At 39.2% G+C, this 27,928-nt stretch overlaps 1 protein-coding gene across 5 annotated transcripts; it reads right to left on the bottom strand.

Annotated features, from left to right (window-relative positions):
* On the bottom strand, window positions 1-27,912 carry MAP9 (microtubule associated protein 9). 5 transcript variants are annotated; one of them, XM_065061474.1, is made up of 12 exons: window positions 26,618-27,912; window positions 25,573-25,669; window positions 23,879-24,298; window positions 15,494-15,747; window positions 14,134-14,192; window positions 13,426-13,591; window positions 12,247-12,336; window positions 11,392-11,553; window positions 10,802-10,947; window positions 9,938-10,070; window positions 9,580-9,654; window positions 1-4,294 (listed from the first exon to the last, which is right to left on the bottom strand). In XM_065061474.1, exons 1-12 carry the CDS (start codon window positions 26,993-26,995, stop codon window positions 4,175-4,177), a joined length of 2,100 nt encoding a protein of 699 aa, XP_064917546.1. In that variant the 5' UTR covers window positions 26,996-27,912; the 3' UTR covers window positions 1-4,174. The 5 variants fall into 5 exon arrangements, with proteins under 5 accessions (XP_064917546.1, XP_064917547.1, XP_064917549.1 ...); XM_065061475.1 differs by having other exon boundaries at window positions 10,820-10,947; XM_065061477.1 differs by having other exon boundaries at window positions 25,573-25,635.
* Window positions 27,913-27,928: the final 16 nt, after the last annotated feature.

Below are 27,928 nucleotides of genomic sequence, written 5' to 3'. Positions count from 1 at the left end.
TTATACTAAAATATACTTTATTAAATACCAAAATATTTTCCCTCTGTCATCAATAAACATATTAAAAGGATTTACAGATACATGTACATTTTTATAAATTAATGTACATATGTTCATATTTCTCAGCTCTATTTTTTCTACAACATTTGCATCGTGCTGTAATATGTCCAAGATCTTACAATATAAAATTAGACAAAAGTCACAAAATTCTTTTACAAAAGTTAAATACACAGTTGTAGCAACTCTTTTTCCATGTCCATGGCTCCTCATCATCTTTTTCTAATTGAAAAGTTGTGAATTTACGTGATAGGTATAGCACTCCTCTGGAAGATGTCACCAACATCTTCCCATTTCAATCATCTGTCCAAAACATTTTACACAACCATCTAAAGGCTTAAAGCGAGTAAGGATGCAGTACCCAGTTTAGGCACATGACAAAACCTTTTCCAGTTCTGCCACTACTTCCACCATCCTTTTCATTTGTATCCCTCAACTATAAGCCTGTCGGTGCAGGGACCTGCCTTAATTGCTCTAGCTGGACACTGCGAAAACAATAAACCAGACGATTAGTTTCACACAGGCTGTGTGCTTTACCTCAGACTCTCCTGATCATGACAACCATACAGCGAACTCTGCTGTCTGCTACGTATTTCAGCTTCTGATGATATTATAGCTATAGTTTCTTGACATCTTAAACCTGAATTCAGGCTCCAAGTGCTAGAAGCCTACTGGACAGATGATACACATCATCAGTAGAGCCTAAATGCTTGCATTCATTTGATTATTTTTCCCCATAAAATTTTGATGGGTTAATTTTGAGCTGGCCGGCCTGTTGCCTTCTGCCTGTGCTGTAATTCTGCTGCCTCTCTCCTGTTGTTATCTGTAATATTATCCTGCCTCTCAGATTACTCACTGAAGCTGCTCTTCTCAACTTCTTGAAAGTTTCTGCTTTCTCTTTGGATGTCAATACTGTTGCTGTAATACCACTACTGCTGGAAAAGATGCCTGACCTGCCGTGAGGTAACAGCCAGAGCCAGACCCAGAGTTTATGAAAGACCTGTTTTCACTTGTCTGCAGGATCTGTGCTAGAGCCTGGCTTAAGCCAGGTAACGATCTGGATTTGCTGGATTGGATCTCTCAAAAAAAAATAAAACCCAACATGCAGGTTTTCCTAACAGAGAACTTCAGTGGTAACACAACTCACTGCAACACTGCAGTGCAGGAAGCTCAGCATGGGCACTACTACGAAGACAGTCTGCAAGAAAAACCACTAATGGCCTAGGAACACGGCTCTAGGAACAGGGGTTCTGCAAGAGCAGGCTGCAGCCCTCAAGGTGCTTCTGAAAGCTGCAGCCAGCATGCCACTGCCTCCCTCCCGCCCTCTCCCCTTCCCGACCAATGTCTTCCTCCACCCAAATGAAAAACAATAAGCTCAGCACGAACCTGTATGAATGCTGCCCTATTCAGAATTCAGCGTTTGAGTGACGACTATTGGCACAGAGTCCTGCAGAAGAGGCATAAAAGGTCACTATTGTCCTTAAGCTCCACTGGAAAACCTCAAAGTGTGCATTACCTGCACATTGAATATAATCAAAGGATGTGCGTCATAAAGGTCCCTAGCTTCTGTATAAACTACACAGTGGAACAAAAACTGTTCCGGCCACATTTCTGAATGAGCAGCCCAACGACAGAAGGCTAGAAACAAATTAAAGAAGAAAAGCCACATCCAGTACAACTGTCTTTTGAGGAAAAACTAGAAGCAAGACCAGCAGAGACCTGCTCAAAAATCCCAATACACAAGAGGGCTACCATGATCAAGGTTCACACAGGGCAACTCAAGTTGAGACATGCAGTGTAAAATACCACAAAATATACTCATACCTCAACCTGCAACAAAGATACTTCATAATCTAGAAGCAGCTGTATCAAATCTCCAACCACTCCTCACAATGGATCAAATCTGATCTTTCTGATGATTTGACTGTACACAAATCCAGCCCAACTACTAGTGAAACCTCATCACTGTTCTCAAGATGAGCAAATACTTCTTGACACTGTCAATAGATCATATGCAACAGAAATACGGTACATCTTACAAACCTTCCTCTACACTTTTTATAGACAGAAATTAGATTAATGATAGTAACTAGAGCAGTACCTACTGCTCTAGCAAATACATCTTCTCTCTTTGCTTTGTAGCACCTGCTTCTGTCTGTCATAAACTTTGCAAAAGGATAAGGAATTCACAGAATTGAGTTCATACTAACAATAATGAACAGGACCATATTCAACCATGAAATGGAATGGGTATCCTTCTTATTTCATGTTTACATACATACCAGCAATACATTTCACCTCTACAGCATTCTGGTAATAGAAACAGTTATGGCTAAAACAAATGCTTCTAAATCTTCAGTGGCTCTCACTAAAACATAAAAAAAAGATCAAGAAACATCAGGAAACTACAGAAATTCATCTGGCTGTCGGTCCGATGCTTTTTCTTTTATGAGAAGATGCTCCAGTGTTACATGAAATGCAGAATTAAGGAGTATCTCAGTGGTTTATGAACAGCACAGGACTTGAGTGAAAAAGGGAAGTCTACTTCCCAAATGCGCCTTTGACTTTTCAGGGAGGCTGTCAGTCTAGACAGGAACAAGATTCACATTTGACAAAACACATTTATGACTCTGGTATTTTTACTTCTTGGTGGGTGATGTTGTTTTAGGTTTTTTTGGGGTTTTTTTAAGAATATACACTTGAGGAGCAAATCTGATCTGGAGTGATTATTAAGATCCAAATAAGAAAAAGCAAACCTAAGTAATAGCTTGAGTTTAGACAGGAGGCAAACAAGAGATCTGAAGATCTCTAAAGATACACAGTCTTGCCATTGTTTGCAAAATAGTACGGCAAATAGCCACCAATAAAAAAAAAAAATACTACAGCAACTGGCTCATTAGCAATGATGAAAACATGTTTGGGAAGGATTTACTTGTTCATGTAAAAACAACCACACAAGCCTTTAAATTCAATTAGAAAAAAATAAATTAGTGTCTAAGGTTGCCTCATACAAGTACCACTCTTCTGCCCTTGCAGTTTTTATGTAAGATTTTGTGTGAAGTGAAAAATATGCCTCCAAACCTGGTGCCTCCTGTAGGAAGCAGGAAATTTAGGGAATGTATATTAAGATCTTAAATAGAATTAACAGCTAGAAACTTACTTAGTCCTGGATCGTTTTACATTATATGGATTGCAGTTTAATTCTTTTGCAACATCACATGGCTGACTGGTTTTGGCCCCACAAAATCCTGTTTCTGCTTGATGCAGTTTTAATTTTGAAGCTATTTTTATATTTCATAATGTAATATAACCTAAGAATTATGTTCTCTGTAGCTTGTCTCTGCATGTATGAAAATGATGTTTCTCTACCATTCTGCTCAGCCTTTTGTCTTCTATCACTGCAAGATAGTGTGGTCTCTTCTCCAAAGTAGCAAGTGATAGGACAAGAGGAAATGGCCTCAAGTTGCACCAAGGGAGGTTTAGATTGGATGTCAGGAAAAAATTCTTCATGGAAAGGGTTGTCAGGCACTAGAACAGGCTGCACAGGGAAGTGGTGGAGTCACCATCCTTGTAAGTGTGTAAAAGGTGTTTAGATGAGGTTCTTATGGACATGGTTTAGTGCTAGACTTAGGTTAGATTATGGCTGGACTCGATGATCCTGAGGGTCTCTTCCAATCAAAACGATTCTATGATTTTAAGAGAGCCAACACCTGCTTACCCACCGTCCCCCCTTCACAAAGCATTTCCTCCAGACTTAACTCCTCAGGAGTGTGGCCTAGCAACTTCAAAATAACCATTCTGCTACTTACTGGGTGAAAAAGAAATGCCAGAATCCAGCATTCTGTATCTTGAATATACACTTTCACTAAAATGGGACAAAGTAACACAGGATTTAGCAAAACTAAGTTAAATGCGGAATTATAAAACTTAGTCAATTTTCTAAAGCAATGGAAAGGGACAACTGATCTATTTAAACTCCAGAGAGAAAATAAAACAAAAAGAAAGGATGCAACAACTATTATGGATTCAGTGAAAATCAGCTATTATTGAAATAGAGGTTAGTCATCATCAGAACTTTGTAGATCATCTTTTCTCACAGAAGGCAATAGGCTGCTCATTAATTCCTTGAATACGTGACTTTGCCAGGTGGACTCCAGGGAGAAGGCGCTTCATCCCCATGGACAGCATGCATCTTCTTTTGCTTCTTATCAAGCTGCTCTTTCCTCTCTTTCTTCTCCTGAGGATAAAAAGATGTGTCAAACAAACACCAAAAAGCAAACAAACAAAAACACAAAAAACCAAATCCACCAACAGAAATGTTACAATTATGTTATACCTTTCTTGTGTAAAATGAAAAGTTAACACGCAATGGAGATTTGCCTTTTGGAGCTTAGTGCATCCCTCGTAGGGATTCAGTCACACACACTGCACAGCACAACAGAAGAGGTTGTACATTTAATGTCATTTATGATTAAGTTTCCTGTCTCTAGGATGGGCTGGTTTTGTGCACTATCTAAACGAAAAGATGAACAGAAAGCCGAGTGAATTAGGTACTATATTTGTCTTGTATCTAATTAGTCTCCTCTTAATTACTTACTTTTTTTAAGAGGATACCTAATTCACAATGCTAACTATGTCGTTCTCATTATGTGAAAACATTGATGCACCTTTCTAACTTTCTGTACTTAGTAAATCACACTTGCCATGTACTAACTTACAAATACTGCAATGTTCTGGGATTTTCTATTGTTTCAAACAGCAATGGGCAGTTAGGATGATGAAGGATAAGCAAGATACTTGCAATATTCTGTGCCTGATTATCTAATGATTTTCAAGAGACTTGTCATTCAAAAATAATTTGCAGAATCTACAGTGCCCCCCTGGACAGCTGGATAAAAGGTCCTTGAGCAGCTGGCTTTCTGGCACGTGAACAGCGACTTAATTCCTACGACCAACAACTGGCATACACACCATTTGCAGTAAAGATGCAATGTGGATCTGCAGCCTTAAAACCACATCAATTCTGCCAAATCCAACCTTGGTCCTTTCCTCTTTTGCAGCCCATCAGCCAGAATTTTGAAGCACCAAAAATTTTCATATTTTCACATGTATGGACTGCACTGCAGTGGAAGTACTGCTCCTTGAAGACGGCTGTCAGACAGCTGGCGCTCTCAGACAACACGGTTCAATCCCTCGGAGGGACACTCTATATCCTGCAAGTTCCCAATATCCTAGCAGTGCTTGCCTGTTATTTTGGGTGACAAGAGAAATATTGAGGTAACAGCGGCTAAGGGAGCAGGCTGGTAAATGGGGGTAGAAGTGTTATTGTAAAAAAGAGAGCTCGAGTGGAAGTTTTGTTTTACATGTAGGCAGTAGCCAAACTGTACACATGCTAGCTATACCTGTGCTATGTACAAAAACTCAAACAAGCATAACATGCACTGAAATATCAACCCTTTCAGTATGATTTTAATCTGTGCCCTTTAGGTCTTTAACATAAATCTGAAGATCCAATTCAGTTCAGAATGTCTGGTGTCGCTAAATAAACACACACAATTATTTCATATTGTTACTAGCAAGGCTGATTAAAAGCAAGACAAGGTTTGTATGGAGAAATAAAACAAGCGATGCCAAAAGTTCATCACAGTTAGGATAATAAAAAAATATTCTCTCTCTGTACAAACTGTATCTTTCTGGGTTATATGGAGTAACTGAGACAAAGTGGGCTTCTAGAACTGGAAGATTCTGACTCTTCACTGTCATCCTACACTTGCGCTTTCTTTCTCCCTCCACAGAGATCTTCCTCGGACGAACACAGCTAGGGGCTTTGGGTCTTTAGAACAACTTCAAGATGTTTTTTCAGGAATTTTTAAACGGAACTGCTAAGTTCCCTGAGGGGAAAGGAGTCCGCAATATCAGTGGTATTTTTCAAAAAAGACAAGAAGATATGTGCAAGCAGTGCAGATAAGCTAGGGAAGAATGTGCTCTATAATGGAACATATAGAGATGATTCATGTTCCTGTTATGAAGTATTTGCACATACCCAGCCAACTTATTTTTACAAAAATGTAATCATATTCTACAAATCTTAGAATCTGTATTTGACATGCAAAGACACATCAGGACAAGTAGTTGAAAACTCATTAAAAATAGGACTTATTGGACAATTACTTTGCAGTACTGGCAATTACTGGAGAAGTCATGTTACAAAGAAATGTGCATATTTTATATTTATAAAGTGCTCTCAATACATGTTGCACAACAGACTCATTTATGAAAAACCCAAACCAAAGATAAAGCATACACCCACCGAGGAAGGAAATAAAAGTTGCTTTGGATTTTTTAATCACGTCTCAGTTTTCAATATTTGGGTTTGAAGATCCAATTTTCATGAATGAATCCCAGTGCCAAGAGAAGGAGCTTGAGTTAATTTAACTGGTTTTTAAAAGATTAAATTTGACATGAAGACTTACTGACTTCTTCCCTGCCCTTATGTTCTAGTCCTAACTACCGTTCACATTCTCGCAAGTCACAAGTGATATAAATCTTCCCTAAAATAATAGACAAGATGTTATTTGCACTAACAGAAGAGTAACAGAAATAGTGAAAGATGCAAACAGTAACTGTAGCTTGTCATACACTAGATCAACTCAACTGAACAGCTTGATTTCTCTGTGCAAGTTTCCTACTCAATAGCCTACTAAGATGAATACATTTTTCACTTACAAAATTTTAGGAAGATCACATTTTTTAGCAGTATGACTGCCACATAATAATTTAATTTTAGATAGCAAAGAAGCCTTACAATGTTTAACAGGAATAACAATAACAGCCCTATTTCTAACATATTACAGTGCCAGGAGATTAAAATTCCAATATAGAAAGTATTCTCAGATAGATCTTACTAAACCACATGAAATGAATAACTCATGTCAGCTATTTCTAACTCAGAAACCAACAAATCCATGAGACTCATCTAGTACATAATTTTCTCAGGCTTTCAAACAGCTTTAGAATGCCAAAAATAGCTGTTGAATATGCTCAACCTCAAGGTAAAATTTCAAACTTCTATGGTATTTAATCATACTATGTTGATCTTCAAGAATTATTTGAGAGCCGCCTTACTTCTCATCAACTCATACTAGTTTAATGCTTACCACATAAAATGAAGAACATAACACATCTAGGATACTTGCTTTTCTCTACAGAAAACAGATATCAAGGTCACGATCTCAAAAATAACACAAACTAAACTGGTTTGTTGTTATAAACTTTCTATGTGATTCTTTTCCACATTCTACTCCTCTGAGTAGGTGCATGTCAATGATGAGTGTCAGACACTAGCAGTATGTATTAAGTACAATATGACCATTTATCAAGCATAACATCTAGATTGGCTTGAAGAGTACTCGGTAAGTACCAAGAGGCAAATACTATGAAAGAATCAAAAAAATCAGAAGCTTAAATTTCCTCAGCAATACTAAAGTATCTCAGCTCAAGATTATCCTTTTTATGTTAGTATTTTACAAGAGTTAATAGCCTTTTTCAAGGCATTTATTTTCATCATTGAAAAGTAATCTTCTCTATGCACTTATGTTATCAAACATTCACACAATAACCTCTAAAAGCACAAGTAGCAGAATTTTTATTAACATAAAACCAGAATGTTTCTTATATTTTAGAAGAACTACAAGGAGATTTTTACGTCTGTTTTACTATGGTCAACACCTGTTTCAGGAAAGCTGAGGATGAATTTATACATTTATTTCTGTTGAATGTTAACGAAAACATATTAAAATGCTATGCACTATATGACTCGTGTTGTATTGCCCTTCTAACAAAAATCCTCTTAGTTGATATAACACACCTAAAAGACTTCCACAATTCTGCCCTCTCAGATTTGATGCCTGTTTATCTACCTGTACGCAGATATCATTTCAGTTCCTGTGATAACAGATTGACAACTTTCCAGGTGTTTCTGTCCTGCAGTTCACTGAAGGTATTTTCTCTTTTACTACACAAAGTGAAATAATACGCTGGCCAAACATGACGACAGAGCCACTGCCTGATATGCTTTCTCAAACAAAGGTGTGTTAGCTACAAAAACCAACACAATTTCAGAAAGCAAAAATGTGAAGACTGGGAATGAGACACATCGGTCAACACTTGCACATAGACACTGAAAATGTGGTAATGTTAGAGGTAGCTCTGCCAACCAACTCAGTATCTATCCCATCCTCCAACACCTGCTTGTTTTTCAAAGTGCTCCTCTCATGGAGGCACATGCACACCCATTTAGATCTGGCCATTCATCCAACTACTACAACTTGTTAATAATCCCACTGAAGTGATGACCTTGGGAATTTTTACACAATTTGAACAGGGGAGACTGTGCTAGGCAGCAGATTTCATTCCCCTCTGTACAGAGTCCAAGACAGCAAGGAAGTCAAAGGTACAATGAGAGGTAACATTCATGCTTTGGTAAACCATGCTAATTGACAATAGTTTCAGTAAGTGGAGCTTACTGGGGCAGAGCATTAGCTGCTACTCAAAGTATAGTACTTCTTTCCTTTGGAACTAGGAACGCTGATTGTGCAAGAAATAATCTAAGATCAGACATTAATAATTTCACACAACTGAGCTGGATATCACTGGACAAAGGGGACCAGAGAAGATGCTTCCTACCAATGATTACAGAAATCAAAGGTATTCCAACAGTGGACCAGACCAAATAAGAACTTAAAAGACTTAAACCTAAGACTAAAAAGGCTTGAAAAGAAAGTGAAGGGAAAATATGCAGGTTCTTGCTGTTTTATATAGTTGCATATTTCTAAGATAGCCAAGTAAAGGATGATTCTCCTTTTAAAATCTGTCCCACACCCATACATCTGCCTTCCTCAGTTCTCATCCACCCTCCTGCATGCCCTGCCCGCCCCCCAAAAAATAAAGAAAAAAAAAAAAAAAGAGCCCACTTCAGACTCTGGAAACAATTATTTTTAAGCTACTGACAGCACAAATGAATCCCTGTAAGGACCCTAACCCAGCTGAGTTGCAAGATCCTATTCTTATAAATGGCAACAGAGACCACATGTTCAGGATACATGCCAGAAAGGAAGACAGACAACACAAGATACAGTCTCAAGCTAAGAAAAGCTTGGAAGTCAGTCTGATGAATGAATGTATCAGAGGGTAAGGATGAAGAGCACAGTATTTTCTTAAATTAGTAAGTCACACATCCTTAAGAAAATAACATATGCTAATAATATTACTGATCTCTCTTCTCTTTACATAGCAAGGCAGAAATAAAAACTGCCTTAGCATTGGAACTACAGTACTATATTAATTTAATGCTTAAAAACTGTAACTGAAGTACATTGTTGTACGAAGAAATATAATTGTGAGCAGAGTTCCACTCCTCCTAGTAAACTGAAATAATCTCAAACTCCACTACAAGTGCTTTCATCAATTTTAAGGTGTACAAGTCTCCACTTTAAATGCTTCCATGAATGTATATGCACTCACAGTTGCAGCTGGAGATGCTCCTCGGCTTTGTATGTTTTGTGCTACGGTGAGTTGGCCCTTCAGAGATGGTTGCTCCTGACATGGAATGTCAAAAAACGAATACTAACTATGAAATTCAAAACTCTACAACATGCAGGTAAGGAGACTATATTTTCCATGTATGCTAAATAGTAAGTCCACCATATTTTATCATCATTTTGCTCATGAATTTTTGGGGAGCAGCAAGGTAATGCTGCCATCATCTGGCCTCTCATAACAGCATGAAAAACTGTGAGTATTACAATACACACAATGAGCGTTCACACTCATTACTACATTAATCTTTTTGGTTTTGACAAAGTGTAAAAAAATAAAATACCAGCCATCTGTCATATTCTTCCACTGCCTTTTTATCTTTTTCTTCCTTCTCTGCCTGTTGTATTTCTTGCTTTCTTTTCTCTAGGATTTTTTCCACTTTCTTCTTTTTCATATATTCTTCCTTTTTTTCATTCCTGTATAGTGAGAGGGAAGAATGGGAAATCATCATGTAAGATGCTGCATCTGTGACTGATGAAGTAAATTCAATCGAGATATTTTACGCATTTTATAATATACCTAGAACATATATTCAAGATCTTCAAAGTCCATCTTCATGTATTATATCACCAGGGTATAAATGAACCTACTATTCTATCTATTATGGCTTCAGCTTTCCTGTACTTCTTTTGTTCTTATTTGGAATAATTTAAAAAGTCAGATTCAAACCTTCTGTGGGTAGTAAGTTGGACATAGTCTGTGAAAATTCTCAGCTTGTAAACCTAACAAATAATTTATCCAGCAGACACATCCCATTTGCTTCTGAATACATCTACTTTCATACATTGTATTCCACACAACTTTAAGATAAAGATTTACCTTCCTTCCTATGGTTTAATAGTGAAACATGAGACTAATCACAGAAGACATCACAATACTCAATAAATTTTACTCCTTAGTTGCAGTATCTCTGCCTGGGCTTAGTCAGTAGCCTTTTGGGGAGGAAACATTAAAGTTACTAAGGTGAAAGAAGCTGTACAGCTTGTTCTCATTGTCATATCTGTTCTCCTTTAGGACTGAAGAGCCTGATCGTTAGCATGCCATTATGTCTCAATTAGAAGCACATCAAGCTCTCACAAACCACCTATTTCATTTATAAACAAAGATTTGGGAAACTATGACATTCCAAAGCCCAGTGGAGTAGCACCATTTTTCAACTGCTGACATGCTGTCTCTCTTCTTCTCTGCAACCAGTTCCTCTTCTTTCTTCTTCCTGATTCTTTCAGACTGTTTCTCCTTTCTGCTTTGCTCTCTTAAATATTCCGCTTTTCTTTCTTTCCATTTTTCAAATGCCTAAAGAAAAGCACAGATTCTTTAGAAATCTTAACCCTCAGTTTTTTGTCAATACTCCACTTGCTTATTCTGTATCTGTATTTTTGTGATTTCTTTACATTCTAATTTTGGAATAACTGTTTGTAGCATTGCTCAGAAGTGGGTATCACTATACCTAAAAAGAATAAATTATTTTTGCCAATAAGTAATAGCTCATTGCTAATGTATTTATCTGGAGTTATTTTACGTTCAGTTAATAGAATTCAAATACAGAAAAATGCCTGTTTGTGTGCAAATGTAAACATTACATACTTCAACAGAACAGAATCTAATATGAACTTCCTTCAAAAATTAACCATGTTTAGAATCTAGTTTGTTTCCACCTCTTGCTGGATTATTCAAAATTATTCTCTATAATCTCCTGAACCATATCCAATGCACATTTATATACATATTTCACATCACCTTCTGTGCTGCTTCTGCTTTCTCCTTGTTCTGTTCTGTTGCTTTTTTTTCCTTAAGTTCCTCAAGCTTCTTTTTTTCACGTAACTTCTTTGCTTCTATTGCTTTCTTTTTTTTCCAGGCTTCAAAAGCTGCATTTGCTTCCTCTCTTTTAACAGCTTCTTTCTAGATTGAAAATAACAGTGTACATTTAAATACAATTAAATATAAAACTATAATTGAAATAGTATTCTTTAAACTCATTGTCAAATGCAGGATTCGATGGAGCAATAAAGAAATGGAAATTTATTTGCAGACAACATTCCAAGTAATAGCCAAAATCAAATTTGAACTATTAGGCGTTTTTTTCTATGCTCATTTTTAATTTAACTTAATCAAATGAGACAAACCACTCCTGCAAAATGTGTAGATAAATAGGCAATACATGTTGAATGCTTAGAAGCAAAACGTATTAAATACTTAAAAGCCCAATTTAAGAACGGTGTATGGTACTATTTAAAATACAGTCCTCTGAAGACAGGCATCTCTCAACATCTTCTGACAGATGGCAGATCAATACTTAACACCTGAAGGGCTGAGCATCCCAGGGTCCTTGTAAAAAAACCTGAACACTCATCTAAGAAGCACACTTTTGACATACGTTACATAAATGTGTAGGGAAGCATCAGCCACAAACCCTTTACAGAAACCATAACAAGTGGGACAAGCCTTTTATCGTTTCAAATCATCTTGTGCTACTTAGAGAAAACCAGATGCCTTTGAACAGCAGAGTGATGTATTTAGGTAGAAAGCACAGGTAAGCAAACTTCAGAGAATTATAGTCTGTCAACTTCTTTTTAAACAAGAATGTAAACAAACCTTCTCAATATTGTTCCTTAGATTTTCAGCTTTCTCCTTTTCAATTCTCTTCGATTGCAGTAAAGCAGCCCTTTTCTTTTCCAACCAATTCTGTAAGAACCATTAGAAGACATTTATACTTTTGAAGTCTTTTTAAGGTATAACAAAAAAAGTTCTGTTAAAACAACTAAATGTTACCAGACCAGCACCAATATAATGAACACCAATATTACTCTCAATTTTTCCATGTGCTACTTAAATAACCACCCCATTTAGAAAACTAAGGTTCTAAAATCACAGCTACAAAATATGAAAAATCATAATGATCTTTAAAAAAAACACCAAAAATGTAAGCATTAAGAAAATGGAAAAGAAGAACGGAATGAAGATTCTTATTACTTGGTACATAGCAACATTATTTACTTTTCTTGTCTCTCTCGCAAATACCTAGAATTAAACAGAATAAAATCCAACTGGGAAGAGCGAGACTTCAGGCATCCATAAAGTTTTATGAGCTATTTGCAGAATCAGGCTTAAACTTTCAAGGTTTAATTATAGATTTGGTATGCTGCCTAAAGATACAAGTATCATAAATGAAACCTATTTTAACTTAAAAACTACGGAGACAATAGAAATATGAACTTGAGGTTCTAAATTTTGTTCTAGAACCATAACAAGTATTAAAAACATATACCAATATGAACAGCATCTGTTATTGAAAGTTTTTCTCACAGAGATTAGTAGCAAAAATCTGTTGGGAGCCCACAAACTAATCGTTACGAAATTCTACACAGAATCCAGAGATTATGCTTCTGGAGAAAATACTAGACTTGTTTTCACTTAATGCCCACTGAATAAAACATACCAGGAAAAGAAACTTGAAACGACACCCTTACTCATGTTAATGAAGAACTAGAAATAAAGGAAAATATCGTATGTGTCTGAAAACGGTCTGACACAATAAATTATGAACCATGCTATGTGTCCCTCATCTAGCTTTTTAGTTCATAATTTGATGAAAAGCCATAGCCAACAGAATAAAAGGATTACTACAGCTGTAAGCATATGCAAAGAATATACTCAGAAATACTGACTTCAAGAAAACAAGAGGTGTTGACTCCTACAACAGGACTTTTATATGCATAGTTTTGTTTGTTGGTTATTTTGTTCATTTTTTATTTGTTTGTTTTTAAGATCTACCTGGAAAACGGCTGCTCGTAGACTATCTGCTTTGTCAAATTCTGTACTGTTCTTCCACACGCGTTCATTCTCCAACAACTTTAATGTTCCCAGATATTGAGGTGAAGCAGTTGTAGCTGAAGCAACAGCTTTCACCTTTTTCTTTAAGTGTGCAGAAGACAAACCCCTATAAAAACACCAAGACACAAACATAGTTATAACCTTTCCATTTATTGTAGCTGGTACCAAGCAGCGTTCCTTCTACTCCAGTGTACACCAAAATTACTGTGATTCTGTTTTTACTTGAACTTGGCTGGGGACAGGGGAAAAGGAAAGGCTGAAGAAGCCTGTTTTTTTCTGAGGGCTTTACTATTGCTAGACAAGCCACCATTCGACATATTCAGAGCAAGAGAGTATACAAATTCCTTATACCTTCATCTACAAAACAGCTTAAAACCTGCAAAGACATCACAGACTGGCTTCATTGGTGGCTCCAGCAGCACACACTCATCATACACACAGGCAAAAGACTTGGAATCTGATCTGAATCTAACCCAGAGCAAGGGTTCTAAGAACAGGGCACATCTATTAAACTGTTTTCCACAGATGGGCAAAGGTTGTCAGCAGCGAAGACAATGCTGACAGAAAATGAGAGTGAAGCAGCATTGTCAGGGCATTTACACACATCTTACGCTCTGCAGACTGTTACACACGGCATCTTTCTCTTACCTCTCAGATACAGAAACTTTCGCATTTTGTAGAGCTCTCTCCTTTGTTTCACTTGTTTTCTAAGAAACACAGAGGAAAAGTGAAATTATAGAGTCTCTGAAGCAACAGAACTACATCCGGATGAAACAGATTTTTATAAGCTAACAAGGATGCTGGGCGTTGGACTCATTCTAGGTCTCTTCCAACGTGAGATATTCTATGATTCTATGATGTCAGAAAAAAATGCAAGACAGACACTCTAATATAGAAAGAATAGAGTACAGGGTAAGAAAGAAAAAAAAAAAAAAAAAACAAAAAACAAAGAAACAAACAAAAAACCACCAAACCAACCAACCAAGGTTTCAAAATGCTTCTAACTTTTTGGAATGGCACCTAGAAATGCTTCTTTATGTTATACAGAAATATAGTCTATAGTTCAGAAATACAAAGGAATAAAATTAACTCAGCTGGGCAGTGGGCTTCCCTGTTATTGTATCAACACTTTCTAAACTGGTTTTGATATTAAGCTTCAACAGTTATGTATATCTACATATTTTCTTTCTTAGGATAAAGCATAAAGTGCTTTGTCTCTTACCCATTAATCAAGTCATATCATGGATTGCATCCTCTGCCAACATACACTGCTCACTGCAGTTCAGCTAACCTCACAATAGAGATCTGACATTTTCCCTTGGATAAGGGTAATTCATTAAGATTGGAAAATGCACATTTCAATACCTCTATCTGCTTTAAATTATTTGTGTAAAAGGGATTCCCCACATTTTCCATAAAACTATGCCAAATTTGTAAGAGCCTCACCTCTAGAAGCCAGAGATAAATTGTCAGCTTTACAAACAAGAGTTCTACACGTTTAAGTTATCAACAGTAACTTTACCAAACTTTTCACCATGTTTCTCAGACATTATTCTAAACAATGGTACAATGTTGGAAAAAGGGTTCTCGCATAGGTAGCGACCTGATGTGATGGAGGAAGAAATGCAGCCAACTCAATATGAGTGATAAAGCATGCTTCAACTTTATTGCCCGAGATAGCGTGCATTTATACCAAATACCATAATTATGCATACTTGTCTCTATCTAATAGGCTAAGCACTAAAAGGTTACATTTACTTACTCCACCTACTTGGGTTTAGCTAGCTATGCGCATCCCGCATTCTTCTGACTCTTATCTCTTCAAGGATATCCTGACCCTGCCTTAGTTAGTACTTTTCCGTTCCCCCTTTCCCACGGCCCAATAGACAAGCTAACTAAGGCCTACTTATGTCAACTAAAATGGGCTCTGCTCGTACAGTTGCTCGGTGGACTCATGTCCATGCTCCTTGAGCCAATCCCTGACAGTACAACTGCATAAAAACAATACCTTGACAGAGTCCTTTGAAGTGCTCTTTGCCTCCCCATGCTCAGACCGATCATTCACTGATGCCTTCTGTGTTGTATCAGTTACTATTTGCCCTTCCGCTATTTTCACCATTTCATCTGAACTGTCATCTGTTGACTTCTCTAATTCCTTCGTTTTCTCATCTACTGTGGTCTTCATTACTTCTGTCACAGAATGGGATTTTCCACTATTGTCCTCTACTTCCAAGTCACTGGTGCTGGTCTTCGGATCGTGATCTAAGGGGAGAAAAAGGATTGGGAGGATGTGAGGGCGACGAATCATGGACTCCACACAATCCAATATGAATTCAAGCGAAGCCATTTATTACTTGTTATAACTCTCCTTAAATATCTTTTTGACCTGTCCACGCGCTGTCCATGCATCAGAGGCTGCTTGTAATTGGTCAATAGCTGCTGTTCACGCGCCGCAAACTAATAGGTGATTGGATTATACAATTCTTACATAAGCTCTAATATTAAACAAAATGTATCTATATTAGAGCTGACTTGCTGATTCTTTTCTTCACTAGACAGTCTTTCTTTTGTTTTACCCAAGGTTGTATGAAGTCACGTAAGACACGTAGGCTGCTCGACTCTTGCTCTCTTGCTGAATACATAGGCCTCAGAGGCCTGTTCAGTTCAATTCCATGCAATGTCCATTAACTTCAAGAAAATCACTCAAATGTCCCACAATTCCCCCTTTTTGTTTCTGAGCCAACCATAGACCTTTCATGGATTTTTCTACTGTACGTTGTACACATTGTAAGATACAAGGAATAAGCATTAACATTACTAAAACAACTATCAATATGATTAGACTGTTTTTCAATAGATCCTTAATCCATCCTGTAGTATCCCAACCATTCAACCACTTGTCTAAACCCCAATCCTCACAGGTTAACTTCTTGGTCATGTCATCTAACCTTCTAATTGCTCTGTGAATTGATTCAGAATGATCAGACAAATTCATGCAACACATCCCATCAAAGTCTTCACAACCATGTCCTTGCGCTAACAACAAAAAGTCTATGGCAGCACGATTTTGAAGCGTAGCATGCCTAATTGAATCTGTGTCTGCTAAAAGTCCAGATAATGCTAAAGAAGTACCGTTAGTCTGTTTTGCTAACCAGCATCCTAATTTGTTAAGTGTAGTCAAAGCCTGTGCTGCTGCAACTCCAGGTGCAAAAATAGAAGATGCTATAGTTTCACCTTTTCCCCAAAATTGTATGTTATCTTTACAATCTTTATTATAGGCATGAATGCTTCTTTTTCCTCTCTTATGCATTAAAATGCTTGATGTATTTGGAGTCAATAGAGTCAATCTCCCTGAAGAACATGGTCCTCCTTTTATGTAGGAAGGAATTCCTTGCCAAGCTTTATCTCCACAAATTAGAAAAACTCCTGGGGGTAATTTCAAAGCAATATTGGTAGCCCTAGATACATTTGGACTAGTGTAATTACACCAAAAAGTCTGATTGTGATATACAGATGATGAAGCATTTACCACTTGCACAAGAGAGATGTTTTTCCCTGAATAATTGAAACACAGACAAAAATCCATTTTTACTGATCCTAGTAACTCAATTTCTTGAGGTTCCAAACCTCCTTGTGGTAGGTCTACAACCCAGATGTCCCAATTATCGGTCACATTTTTACCATCAACCAATTGTTTCTTATTTCCAGGAATAGGCCAAATATCTAGTGGAACTCCAACTAAATATGTTGAAAAAGGATTGCTCGGAGATGCAGTAGCTAAACAGATTGAATCTCGACCTGTCACGTTGGCTAAAGTTATCCAAATGTCAGTCTTTGGCTGAGAAGGAAGCCAAAAAGCATCACTTATGTTTAGCACTATTAGAGTAATGCCTACTATGCATTGCAAAATCCATAACATCATTGAACTCTGTATGAATAAATGAAGCAATTATATCATCCCAACAGGTTAAAACTAATCAGTCTTAATTTTTAATTGTATGCTATGTATCTAATCAGTTTCACCACTAGATGGCGCTGCTTCTGCTTCTTGCGTCTTGTTGCTGTTTCTAACTTCTGTGCTCTGAGCAGCGTTTTCTAGCCAGGGTTTGATCCACTTTGCCGGAACCCAGCACGATCCTGATCCTGTAACGATACAGGCACATCCCCGTCCCCATGTTATCAAGTTCCATGGACCTTCCCATTGTCCTGTAACTCCATTTTCTACCCAAACTTGTGCTTGTCCCTTTTTGACTTGCTCTAAACCTCCCGTTAAACCTGCACCGTGAGTTACCATAGGAGGAACCTTTTCTCCCTTGGGTAACCTAAGGTAGTTCATAACATATATAGCTTTTAGTAAGCGCTCTTGAGGTGCTAGGTTAACCTCCCCCTTTTTTTGTTTTTGCAACAGCTGTTTTAAGGTATGATGTGTACGTTCCACAATAGCTTGCCCTGTTGGTTGATGCGGTGTCCCTGTCGTATGGGTAATGCCCCGTAAGGATAAAAATTGAGTGGCAGCCCGAGCAATACAGCCAGGACCATTATCTGTTTTAATTTCTTTTGGAATCCCAAGAGCCGCAAAAGCTGCCCTAAAATGTTTTTGAACATATTTGCTAGACTCTCCTGCCTGAGCAGTAGCCCATATAACATGAGAAAAAGCATCAACCAAAACGTGAACATACTTGAGACGTCCAAATTCTGCAAAGTGTGTGACATCCATTTGCCAAACCTCTAAAGGTCCAAGACCTCGTGGATTAACACCTCCTGAAATCCCACCAGAGCAATTTTGACAATCAGCACAGTACAAAACAATGTTTCGTGCATCAATCTCAGGAATATGAAACTGCTTCTGTAAAACGCTAGCTGACTGATGGAAAAAATCATGTGAGCGACGAGCTTGAGCAAATCTGTCTATAGAAGGACCCGTTCAAGCAGGTGCAACTAATCTATCTGCGCACTGATTACCTTCAGCTAAGCTACCAGCAATGCTTGTATGACTTCTGATATGAGTGATAAAGTAACGATGTGTTCGCTGATTCAGTAAATCCCATAAAATTATAAATAATCTGTACTGTAGTAAAGTGTCAATATTCTTCAAAACTGCTCTTTCTAATCGCAGTACAACCCCTACAACATAAAGTGAATCACATACTACATTCACAGGTTGTTTGTCCCACATCTTAAAGACTTGAATTACTGCTTGTAGTTCTAAGAGTTGAACTGAACCCTCTAAATCAGTTAAAACAAAATCCTTCCATTCTCCCTCTTCCTGCCATGTTATTGCAGCTTTTTGTGAACGACCTCCTGCACCTGTAAAAACAGTGACACCTCTTACTGGATTCAGAGATAGAAGAGGCATTCGTTCTACTTGAAATGTTGGCAACCACCCCATACGTTTATGTGGAGGGTAATGCACTCTAATTGGTCCTGAGTAATCTAACATTGCAGACTGTAGAGCTATAGAATTCTGTAATGCCCATTGTAAATATTCAGCTGACAAAGGTATGACTACATAATCTGGTTCTTTCCCGCTTATTTCTACTATACGAGATCGACCTTTTATTATAAATTGTGCAAATGCTTCTATTCTGGCAACTACTGATCGTTTGGGTTGAATTGAAAGAAACAACCACTCCAAAATTCTGAGTGGATCAGATTCTTTTGCCCACTGCATAATCAAAGCAAAAGGATGTGCAGAGTTATTAATAATCATTAATCCTAATTCTTGTTCTGGATCCCATCTGTATGTATAATGATTGGAAATATTTTGCATAACGTTAACTAATGCTTGTTGTACTTCAGCATTTGCTGAATGTGGAGCATCAACCCCACCTCCTCCCTGTAGTAATTTAGCAATTGGCAGTAAATCATCATTTGTAATACCACAACAGGTACAAATCCAATTCAAATCACCCATAATTTGTTGAACATCATTTAAAGTCTGAATGTTAGTCCTGATAGTCAATTTTTGCGGATGAACTGTAGCCTTAGTAACTTCCCAGCCTAAATATTTCCAAGGCTGTGTTTGTTGAATTTTTTCTGGTGCAATTTTTAAACCTCTGGTTCCTAACTCTTTTTCTAGTTCCGTAACTATTAATTCAATTTGAAGTGATTTTCCAGTAATCAAAATATCATCCATGTAATGATATATGATCAATTCTCTGTGTTTGTCACGTAGAGGTGCCAATGCCCAAGCAACATATAACTGACACATAGTATGTGAATTTTTCATGCCCTGAGGTAAAACAACCCAATGATATCTTTTCATAGGCTCTTGCTTATTAACTGATGGAACTGAGAAAGCAAATTTTTCATAATCATCTTCATGTAACGGAATGGTAAAAAAACAATCTTTCAGATCTATTACTAACACATCCCATTCCTGTGGAATCATGTTAGGAGATGGTAAGCCAGGCTGTAGTGTTCCCATATTCTCCATTACTTCATTAAGTTTTCTGAGGTCATGCAAAAGACGCCATTTTCCACTCTTTTTTGGAATTGTAAAAATCGGAGTGTTCCACGGACTTGTGGAAGGTTGAATATGTCCTAACTGTAACTTTTCTGAACCTAAGTCATTAATTCGGGCAATCTTGTCATTTGATAGTGGCCACTGATCAACCCACACTGGAGTCTCTGTTTTCCATTTTAATTTTAGGATTGGTCGCCCTTCAGTGACCGCTGTCAAAAATTTTTTATCCTAGTTGTAATCACTGCTCCTAACTGGCTAAGAACATCCCTTCCTAATAGACAAATAGGAAGTGGCATGACGTAGGGTCATATAGTGCAATGGCTGCCATCTTCTAACATCACCTGAATAGGCTTAGCACTCACTTTTGTAGCTTGCACACCACCCACACCCATAATTGGTAAGCTTGGATTGTCTAATTCCCAATTAGAAGGCCATTGTTCTAGGCTGACAACAGTAACATCTGCGCCAGTGTCTATAAGCGTTGACAGACAAAGTTTTCCTCCATCAGGATGTGACAATGTCACCTGTTGTATAGGTTTTTTCTTATGAATTTCCAATGCCAAATAGAGTTCAGGAGGTCCAGTAGAACCAAAACCTCCCTCACCACGTTCCTTAAACTGCCGAATAAAAAGGAACTAACTGTCCAATTTTTGACCCTTTTGAAATATGAACTGGAGGAAAAAGTGTCCGTACCATAATAGAAATCACTCCGGTAAAATCAGCATCTATTATTTCCGGTAAAACAAAAACTCCTTTTCTGGATGTAGAAGATCTCCCCGGGAGTAGCGCACTTAACCCTCGACCCAAAGGTCCATGCATTTCAGTAGGAATGCAGCAAACCTTTGAATCCACCAGAGTTGTCTCTACTGCTGTTGAGATATCCACTCCTGCACTCCCTGCGGTGGTGGTGGCGATGCTGTCCAAACAGCCTGCCTGTGAGGGTTGCTGTTCTGTGTCATCGCGCTGCCCCTCCCCGCGCTCAGTGACCCATTTAAAGGTCTACCATCCATAGTAAATCTTGATCTGCAATCCACAGCCCTGTGTCCACACTTTTGACAGCGAGTACAGACACCAGTGTTAGCACAACTTGCTTCCTTTGTCAGTTGTCTCGGTTTTGCTTTACACTGCACTTTTATGTGACCTGATTTTCCACAATTATAACACAAAAGTCCTGATTCCTGTTTACCCTTTTGAATTAATGGCTTTATGGCTGCAGCAAAAGGTCACCACTTGCGAGGGCGACGAATCACGGACTCCACACAATCCAATATGAATTCAAGTGAAGCCATTTATTACTTGTTATAACTCTCCTTAAATATCTTTTTGACCTGTCCACGCGCTGTCCATGCATCAGAGGCTGCTTGTAATTGGTCAATAGCTGCTGTTCACGCGCCGCAAACTAAGAGGTGATTGGATTATACAATTCTTACATAAGCTCTAATATTAAACAAAATGTATCTATATTAGAGCTGACTTGCTGATTCTTTTCTTCACTAGACAGTCTTTCTTTTGTTTTACCCAAGGTTGTATAAAGTCACGTAGGACACGTAGGCTGCTCGACTCTTGCTCTCTTGCTGAATACATAGGCCTCAGAGGCCTGTTCAGTTCAATTCCATGCAATGTCCATTAACTTCAAGAAAATCACTCAAATGTCCCACAGGAGGACACATTAACAAAATTTCATAATTTCTCAGTATTGTTATTTCTAAAAACATCTGTTTATGAAACGTATTATTAAACCTGATACGATTGTACCGTATTTACACATAAGACTGGAGTATCAACTGGAGTTCTAACAAATGTTACAGAATGTGTGAGCACGGCAAAGAGAAAACTTCCCGTCTGCCTCACCACCCAAACATGGTCCTAGTGCAGAAACCAAAAGCAAGAGCCATTGCAATCACAGCAAGAACCTTCTCTTCTGGTATCTAGCAAACTACCAATGAAGTCTGTACAACAATTTGGCTAACAAAAACTACCTTCATTGTACGGTGTCTTTCAGGGATGCAGGACACACGAGGAAATAATGGAAAGATTTAAACAAAGCATCACTTCCATTTAAATGCATGCCTAGGTGGTGAAATTGTCATTTATGAAACACTTTATTAACAATACTTAAAAACATGTTATCAGATCTGAACTGCCATTAATGCAGAGACCTACATCTGCAAAACAATTCAGATACAAACCAAAAGAGGCCATGGTAAATTCCAAATTACGGTCTTCCACAATCTTCTGATACTTAAAAGAAGTATAAGTTGTGCATGAGAGATTAACTCCAAGTTACTTGAAGAAAGGAATATCAATGGTGACAACCTATGAAACTTAACCTAGATTTACAGTGATGAAGGTAAGTTTGAGGTCACAAGGAGAATTCTGAATATATATGAACCATTTTCTATCCTCTGTTGATATGTAAACTTTCATATTTTACTCTATGCTTACGAGATAGTACAACTGTACATAGCTGTAGGCATCAGGTACTGTACAACTGCAGCACTTAGTGCACAGGACACCGGAGCAGCAGATTTACTGCTGAGGATGAGCACTTTATAGTATGAACTTCCCAGAACTCCATTTGCAAACCAAAATAGCTCTGTTTGCAAAATGGATACAAAATACTAACCTTCCCATGGTGCGCTGAAAAATGCCACATAAAGCCTGTAAGTATTATTACTGTGGTTCCTGTCTTGACAGTTCAAGCTATATAAGTTTGATCAATCTGCTTAAAATTCTTACCCCTGCACACTTCAGTATCATTTTTAAACACTACTTTCCAGTCTCTTTTCCTCCACTTTTGCTGCAGACTCCGTACCATTGTTGTTTCTACATCCTCCTTTGTCCTGACAACATCACCTTGATCATTCTCTTCATCTTATGCTGTCCCTGCACTTGGAGAATCTAACCATTCCAGTGGACTAATGCTCATATCCTTTTCCCCATACAAACTCTCCTTAGACATTGTTTCACTAACGATGCCTAAACCCATCAAGCTATACCAAACAAATTTTCTGATCCAAGGTATCAACAAACTATAGGGACTTAAATTAAACACAGATCTAAGCATATTTGTTATTTATTTCTCAGTACATTGCCAGAGTTTTCAACTTCTGTTCATATTTCTGCAAAATGTTCTTCAAGCCAAGTCGTTTCTTTTATCTTACTAAGCTGCAGTGTAAGGACATTATATATGCCATACAGCATTCTTCTTGCTGCATCTGCCAGTCTACGTTACCTGCTACAGTCCTGCACACAGCAAATCACCCACCAGCATGATTCTCTTAGCAAATATAAAAGGGTGTCTAACAGCCTATTCCAGTGCTTTTCAAGCTGGGGTCTATACATTTTTTTGTAACCAGTCTTCGAAAGGGGACTCAGAAAATAAAGTTCAATGGATACTGCTGAGAAGCCCATAGATTTGATATTTCATAACGGGTCTGCACATCCCCTAAGAACAGTTAAGGATTAACAAATACCAAAAAAATATACAGACAAGTGCTACCTAGTTTATATTAAACCATGTGGAAAAGGTACAGGAAGAAGTGAAATTTACCCTAGTCATGTTGACTGTGTAAGGGGAAATGAAATTAAAATTACTTGTTTTAAGTCTCAAAGATGCTTAGATGATGCATTCACTTGACGTAAGTTAAAGTACGAAAGCCAAATTATCAAATTTTTATCTCTTCCTCTCCATTCCTAGGATGCCTCCAGGGCCAAATTTCTGAATACCTGGGATGATACTGTATTTGGAGATAACTGCAAGAACGAGGCTGGGCCACCCTCAAAAACAGAACAGGAAGAAACACAAGGGCATGAGAAAGATACTAAAAGAGAGCACACAGAAAATAACCGAAATTACAGCACTTTAAAATATTGTAAGATGGCTAAGCAAGTAGGAGCAACAACATTCAAATGCTTTCTTTTCACCTGATGCTGAAGCATTTCTTGTTTTGCACTCCCGTATTGGTTTGCTTCTCTCTTGATTTCTTTTTTCCTGTAGTTCATGAATAGGCAAGTCATTACAGTGCTCACTTTCACCATTACCACATGGTGCTTCTTCAGGAGCTGAACACTCTTGATTATTTTTCCTGTTATCATCCTCATTTTGACTTTCCAAACACTCTTCTTCACCATCTTCTCTGCCATCCTGTATGTTTTCACTTTCTAAAAGCATTGTTTGTGGAAGCTTCTTTTCATGGAAGGATAAAGTCGAGTCATCAGCAGCTTCTTTTTCCAAATCTGCTGCTTTTTGCGAAGCATACTCATCTGAGAGAGGACTGTCAACAGCAACCAATTTCTTAGTGCTTCCAGCACCTGAATTCCTTCCGTTAAGTTCTTTTCCAATACCTGAAAACAGCACATTATCAACTTCCATTGGAGAGAAGTGGAAAAAAGGGGACACAGAAACTACATCTTCTATTATTTAAAAGAATTTTTCGTGTAACGCTCTTGTGACTTCAAGTTTCTGAGCGCTTCTCTTTCGACACCTCTGATCTATGCAAAGCCACCAAACTAGATCTTTATTCTACTTCCTTTCCTGTCATCTGTTTCCGTGGACCAAATCCAAGGAAAATACTTCAAATACTCACAGTTAATTCTTACCTGTCATGCAATTTAAAACCCTTTTAAACACCTACGTCTCCAAGGCCATGAGAAGTGGAAGCAAGTCAACAAGAACAAAGCTAGGCACCTTTCGTTACCAGAATCCATCCTCCCCTTCTATTCTCTTCATTTCTGACCCAATTGAAATCTACTAGAAGATACTCAAAGAAGATACCTGCTCCAATGCTAAGATTCCCATGTTTAACCATAATCGTTTTATCTTCCTGTAGCCTGTTACTTCTAATTGATTTTATTTCAGAGTTCAAATGCTTCAGGAAGATGACAAAAGAATGCCATGACAATTGAGTAACATATTTAATGCAGGAGGAGCTTTTTTAAAGATCTTTTCAGCAAAGGGAAATTAAAGCATCCCACAAACTTTCAAAAGATCTTTCGGGTTTGAATGAAAAACAGGACACAGAAGAAGTCCCTTTAAAAATACAGCATGAGATTTCAGATTCCGATTTCCCTTAGCATGCAGCACCATCTAAGGAGGAAGAAGAGCCATTCGGCCAATCTCGTCAAACTTAACATTAGCAAATATCAAATGCATCCTGGCCCAAAAAAAACCAGCCAGCTCGAGCTTGCTCCTGCTTTGTGTACACTGCCAGGCAAGAACGCTCTGCAGCGTGTCCCGCAGCCCTTATTCACTGATTGTCCAGACTGGGAAAACAGTAAGATGACAACAGCGCTGCCTTTCTGCCCATGTCCACTGTCACTCACAGTACTGGGCGCTGCTGTCTCAGCCTGGTGTGGAGAAGCAATATGGCCAAGGAGTAAAACTGGGCATCACAACTGTAGGAAACAGCACTGACTGTGCCTGGCCTGGCAGGTTTCACCACCACTGATTCCACTGGGATTCTGCTCCTAACTTGGAAGAGGAGGACCAAATGATTTAGAAGTTGTTAAAATATGAAATCTTGCAACACTAAATCATATTGACTCACTAAGATTCTCTGTGATCTAGTAATGACTTAAAAAGGGAAGAACCTTAAGAAAAATACTTAATTCTCTCTTACCGTTTAATGTGCCGTCTTTGTCACTCTCTTTGTCATCTGAGTATTCGGCTGCTTGCTCTCTTGCTGCATGAGCAGAAAGTGCTTTTTGTCGCTCACCCTGAAATGGTTTCACAAACAACTTTTACACAGAAGATTCACTTCTTCAAGTTCAGCACTCATTCCTCCTTCCCACACATACATAAGTAAAACTGAGCAAGAGATTAACCCGTTTAACTGAAAATTATTGTGAAGGATAAGTAAAATGGAGCGTTTTCACTCTATCATCATTTCCCCAATTTCTCTGTGTTTAAAAATCCCTCCCAGTGTTAATTTCTATTTCTTCTCTGTAGGAAACATTCCTTACAGATCCCCTTCAATTCTTTGCAATAACGACCTTGTATCGTCATGTGACACATCGTGTGACACTTTTTCACCCCCCTGTTACATGTTCTGATGGGCAAGAGCACAACAGAAGGGTCTGCACAGTCCCGGTGTCACAGCGGGTGAGCAGGGGCTGCCGCTTCACCCACTGCCGTGGGACAAGAACTTGCAGCAGCTGGCAGGTCCAAAACAATGGAAGAGCTTCACAGAAGCCACCACTGGTATTCTGGATGCTCTGCTGCACAGCATCACGGACGCGCGGCGGTTACGTGGCTTCTGAAAACAACTGGCCTTACTTACCTATTAAAAATACATTATGAAATGCAGCAGTGTCTCCAGACCCTGAGCCACAGACCACTGCGGGCTTGAGAGCAGGCTTTTCGACTTGAACACGGGTTTTGTGCTCTGCCCGAGGCAGCTGCCGGTGCTCGGCCAGAGCCCCGTTTGCGGGGCTGTCAGGACAGGGAGCTCAGGCCGTTCCCGTCTTAGGGCGACGTTACGCACCGGGAGCAGCTTCCCCTGCCCACACACAGTAAACCTCACTTGGAGTGCAAATCGCCTTTGTTTTCCGTTGTTGTCTTTGACAGCGCGTTACTCGCAGTAGCTGAAACCTGTTCGCACACAAGCGCCACCGCTCCCCGAGCCCAGGAACAGCGCCCCCCGCCCGGGCGCTGCCGCCGCTCACCTGCAACACGCCGCGCCGCCTCGCCGCCCGGCGGCCACTGCGCTTCCCCGGCATGGCGGCGGCGTCTGGATCCCGCCTGGCAGCGCCTGAGCCCACGGGCCGGACCTGACAGAGCTCCAAACACCGCCCCGCCCGCCGTGGCTCTGCCCGTCGCCTGGCAACGCCGCCGCATAAAGGGCGGGCGGTGACGGCGGCGGCCTGGCCTGCTGGCCGAGCGGCTTCACGTTCGGGCGGGTGGGAACGGGCGGTCATGGCGCCGGGCTCTTTAGCTGACTCCAGTGAGCTCCCGCCTCTCACCCCACACCTTGAGCCCCTCTGTTTTCCGTAGGCACACGCACAGCTGTTAGGGTACAGCAGCGGGCAGGCAGATCTATGCATCAAAACTGGGGCCTTCTCCCAGGCCTGAGCAACTTTCTTACCGGGCCAAAGTGAGGCTTCACCCGTGCCCTCCGGGAGCCAACCGAAGATGTCAAGGTTTATTGTTTACACCCTTATCCTACATATAAACCACATAGCTGTTACCACAAGACAGATACGTGGACATGTATACCACTCAGGACACACCATGGCAATAGGAGACAGGAGTGACAACAGGTTAATCAGTCTCACTCTTATGATCAGTTAATTGTGCTGACGTGGACATCGCATTCCATAAGGAACAACCTCACTTCAAGTGCTCTCTAGGGAAAAAAAGAAGAAAAAAAAAAAGTCTCATAGCACCTGTGCATTAATCTGAATGAAATTTTAGAGATGAAGGAGTGACAGTGGTGTCCAAGTAAATCACCTGGTGCTTCCATGTCCTCACACTCCTTGTTTCCCCCAGAGGTGTCTGTGCAGCACACCTGGCCAGCACCACACACCTTGCCCAGCAGCACAGGTCCCTGCCGAGCTGCCTGTCCTGAGATCAGCTGCCCACTGTGTGAGCAGTGATGGAGGCCACCACAGCCCAGGATGCTCCGGGAATGTTGATCTTGTGCATTACAAGAAAACTGTTGACTTCAGGACCCCATACAGATAGGGACAACGCTCTTCTTCCTCCAGTTTAAATGCTTGTGATCACCCATTTTCTAAATAAGATTAGTGCTTCAGTTGTCGTAGTGCTAATAAAGAACTTCTGACATGCTCTCTGTACTGGTGTTATATTTGCATGTATTAACCTTCCCCAAACACATTACATGTTTACATGCTGTGCACAAGGAAATCTCTCTGACAGAAACAGGGAGACACTACGTAGGACGGAGCCCAAAGCCTTATGACCTGTTTGCCTCTTGTTTATTTATGTGGAGCTACATTTTAAAAGCAATGCAGTTA

Source organism: Columba livia, chromosome 4 (genome assembly GCF_036013475.1).
Source record: "Columba livia isolate bColLiv1 breed racing homer chromosome 4, bColLiv1.pat.W.v2, whole genome shotgun sequence".
NCBI classification, from domain to species: Eukaryota; Metazoa; Chordata; class Aves; order Columbiformes; family Columbidae; genus Columba; species Columba livia.
The sequence above is the reverse complement of the archived record's forward strand: the minus strand, read 5'-3'. Positions and strand labels throughout refer to the sequence as shown.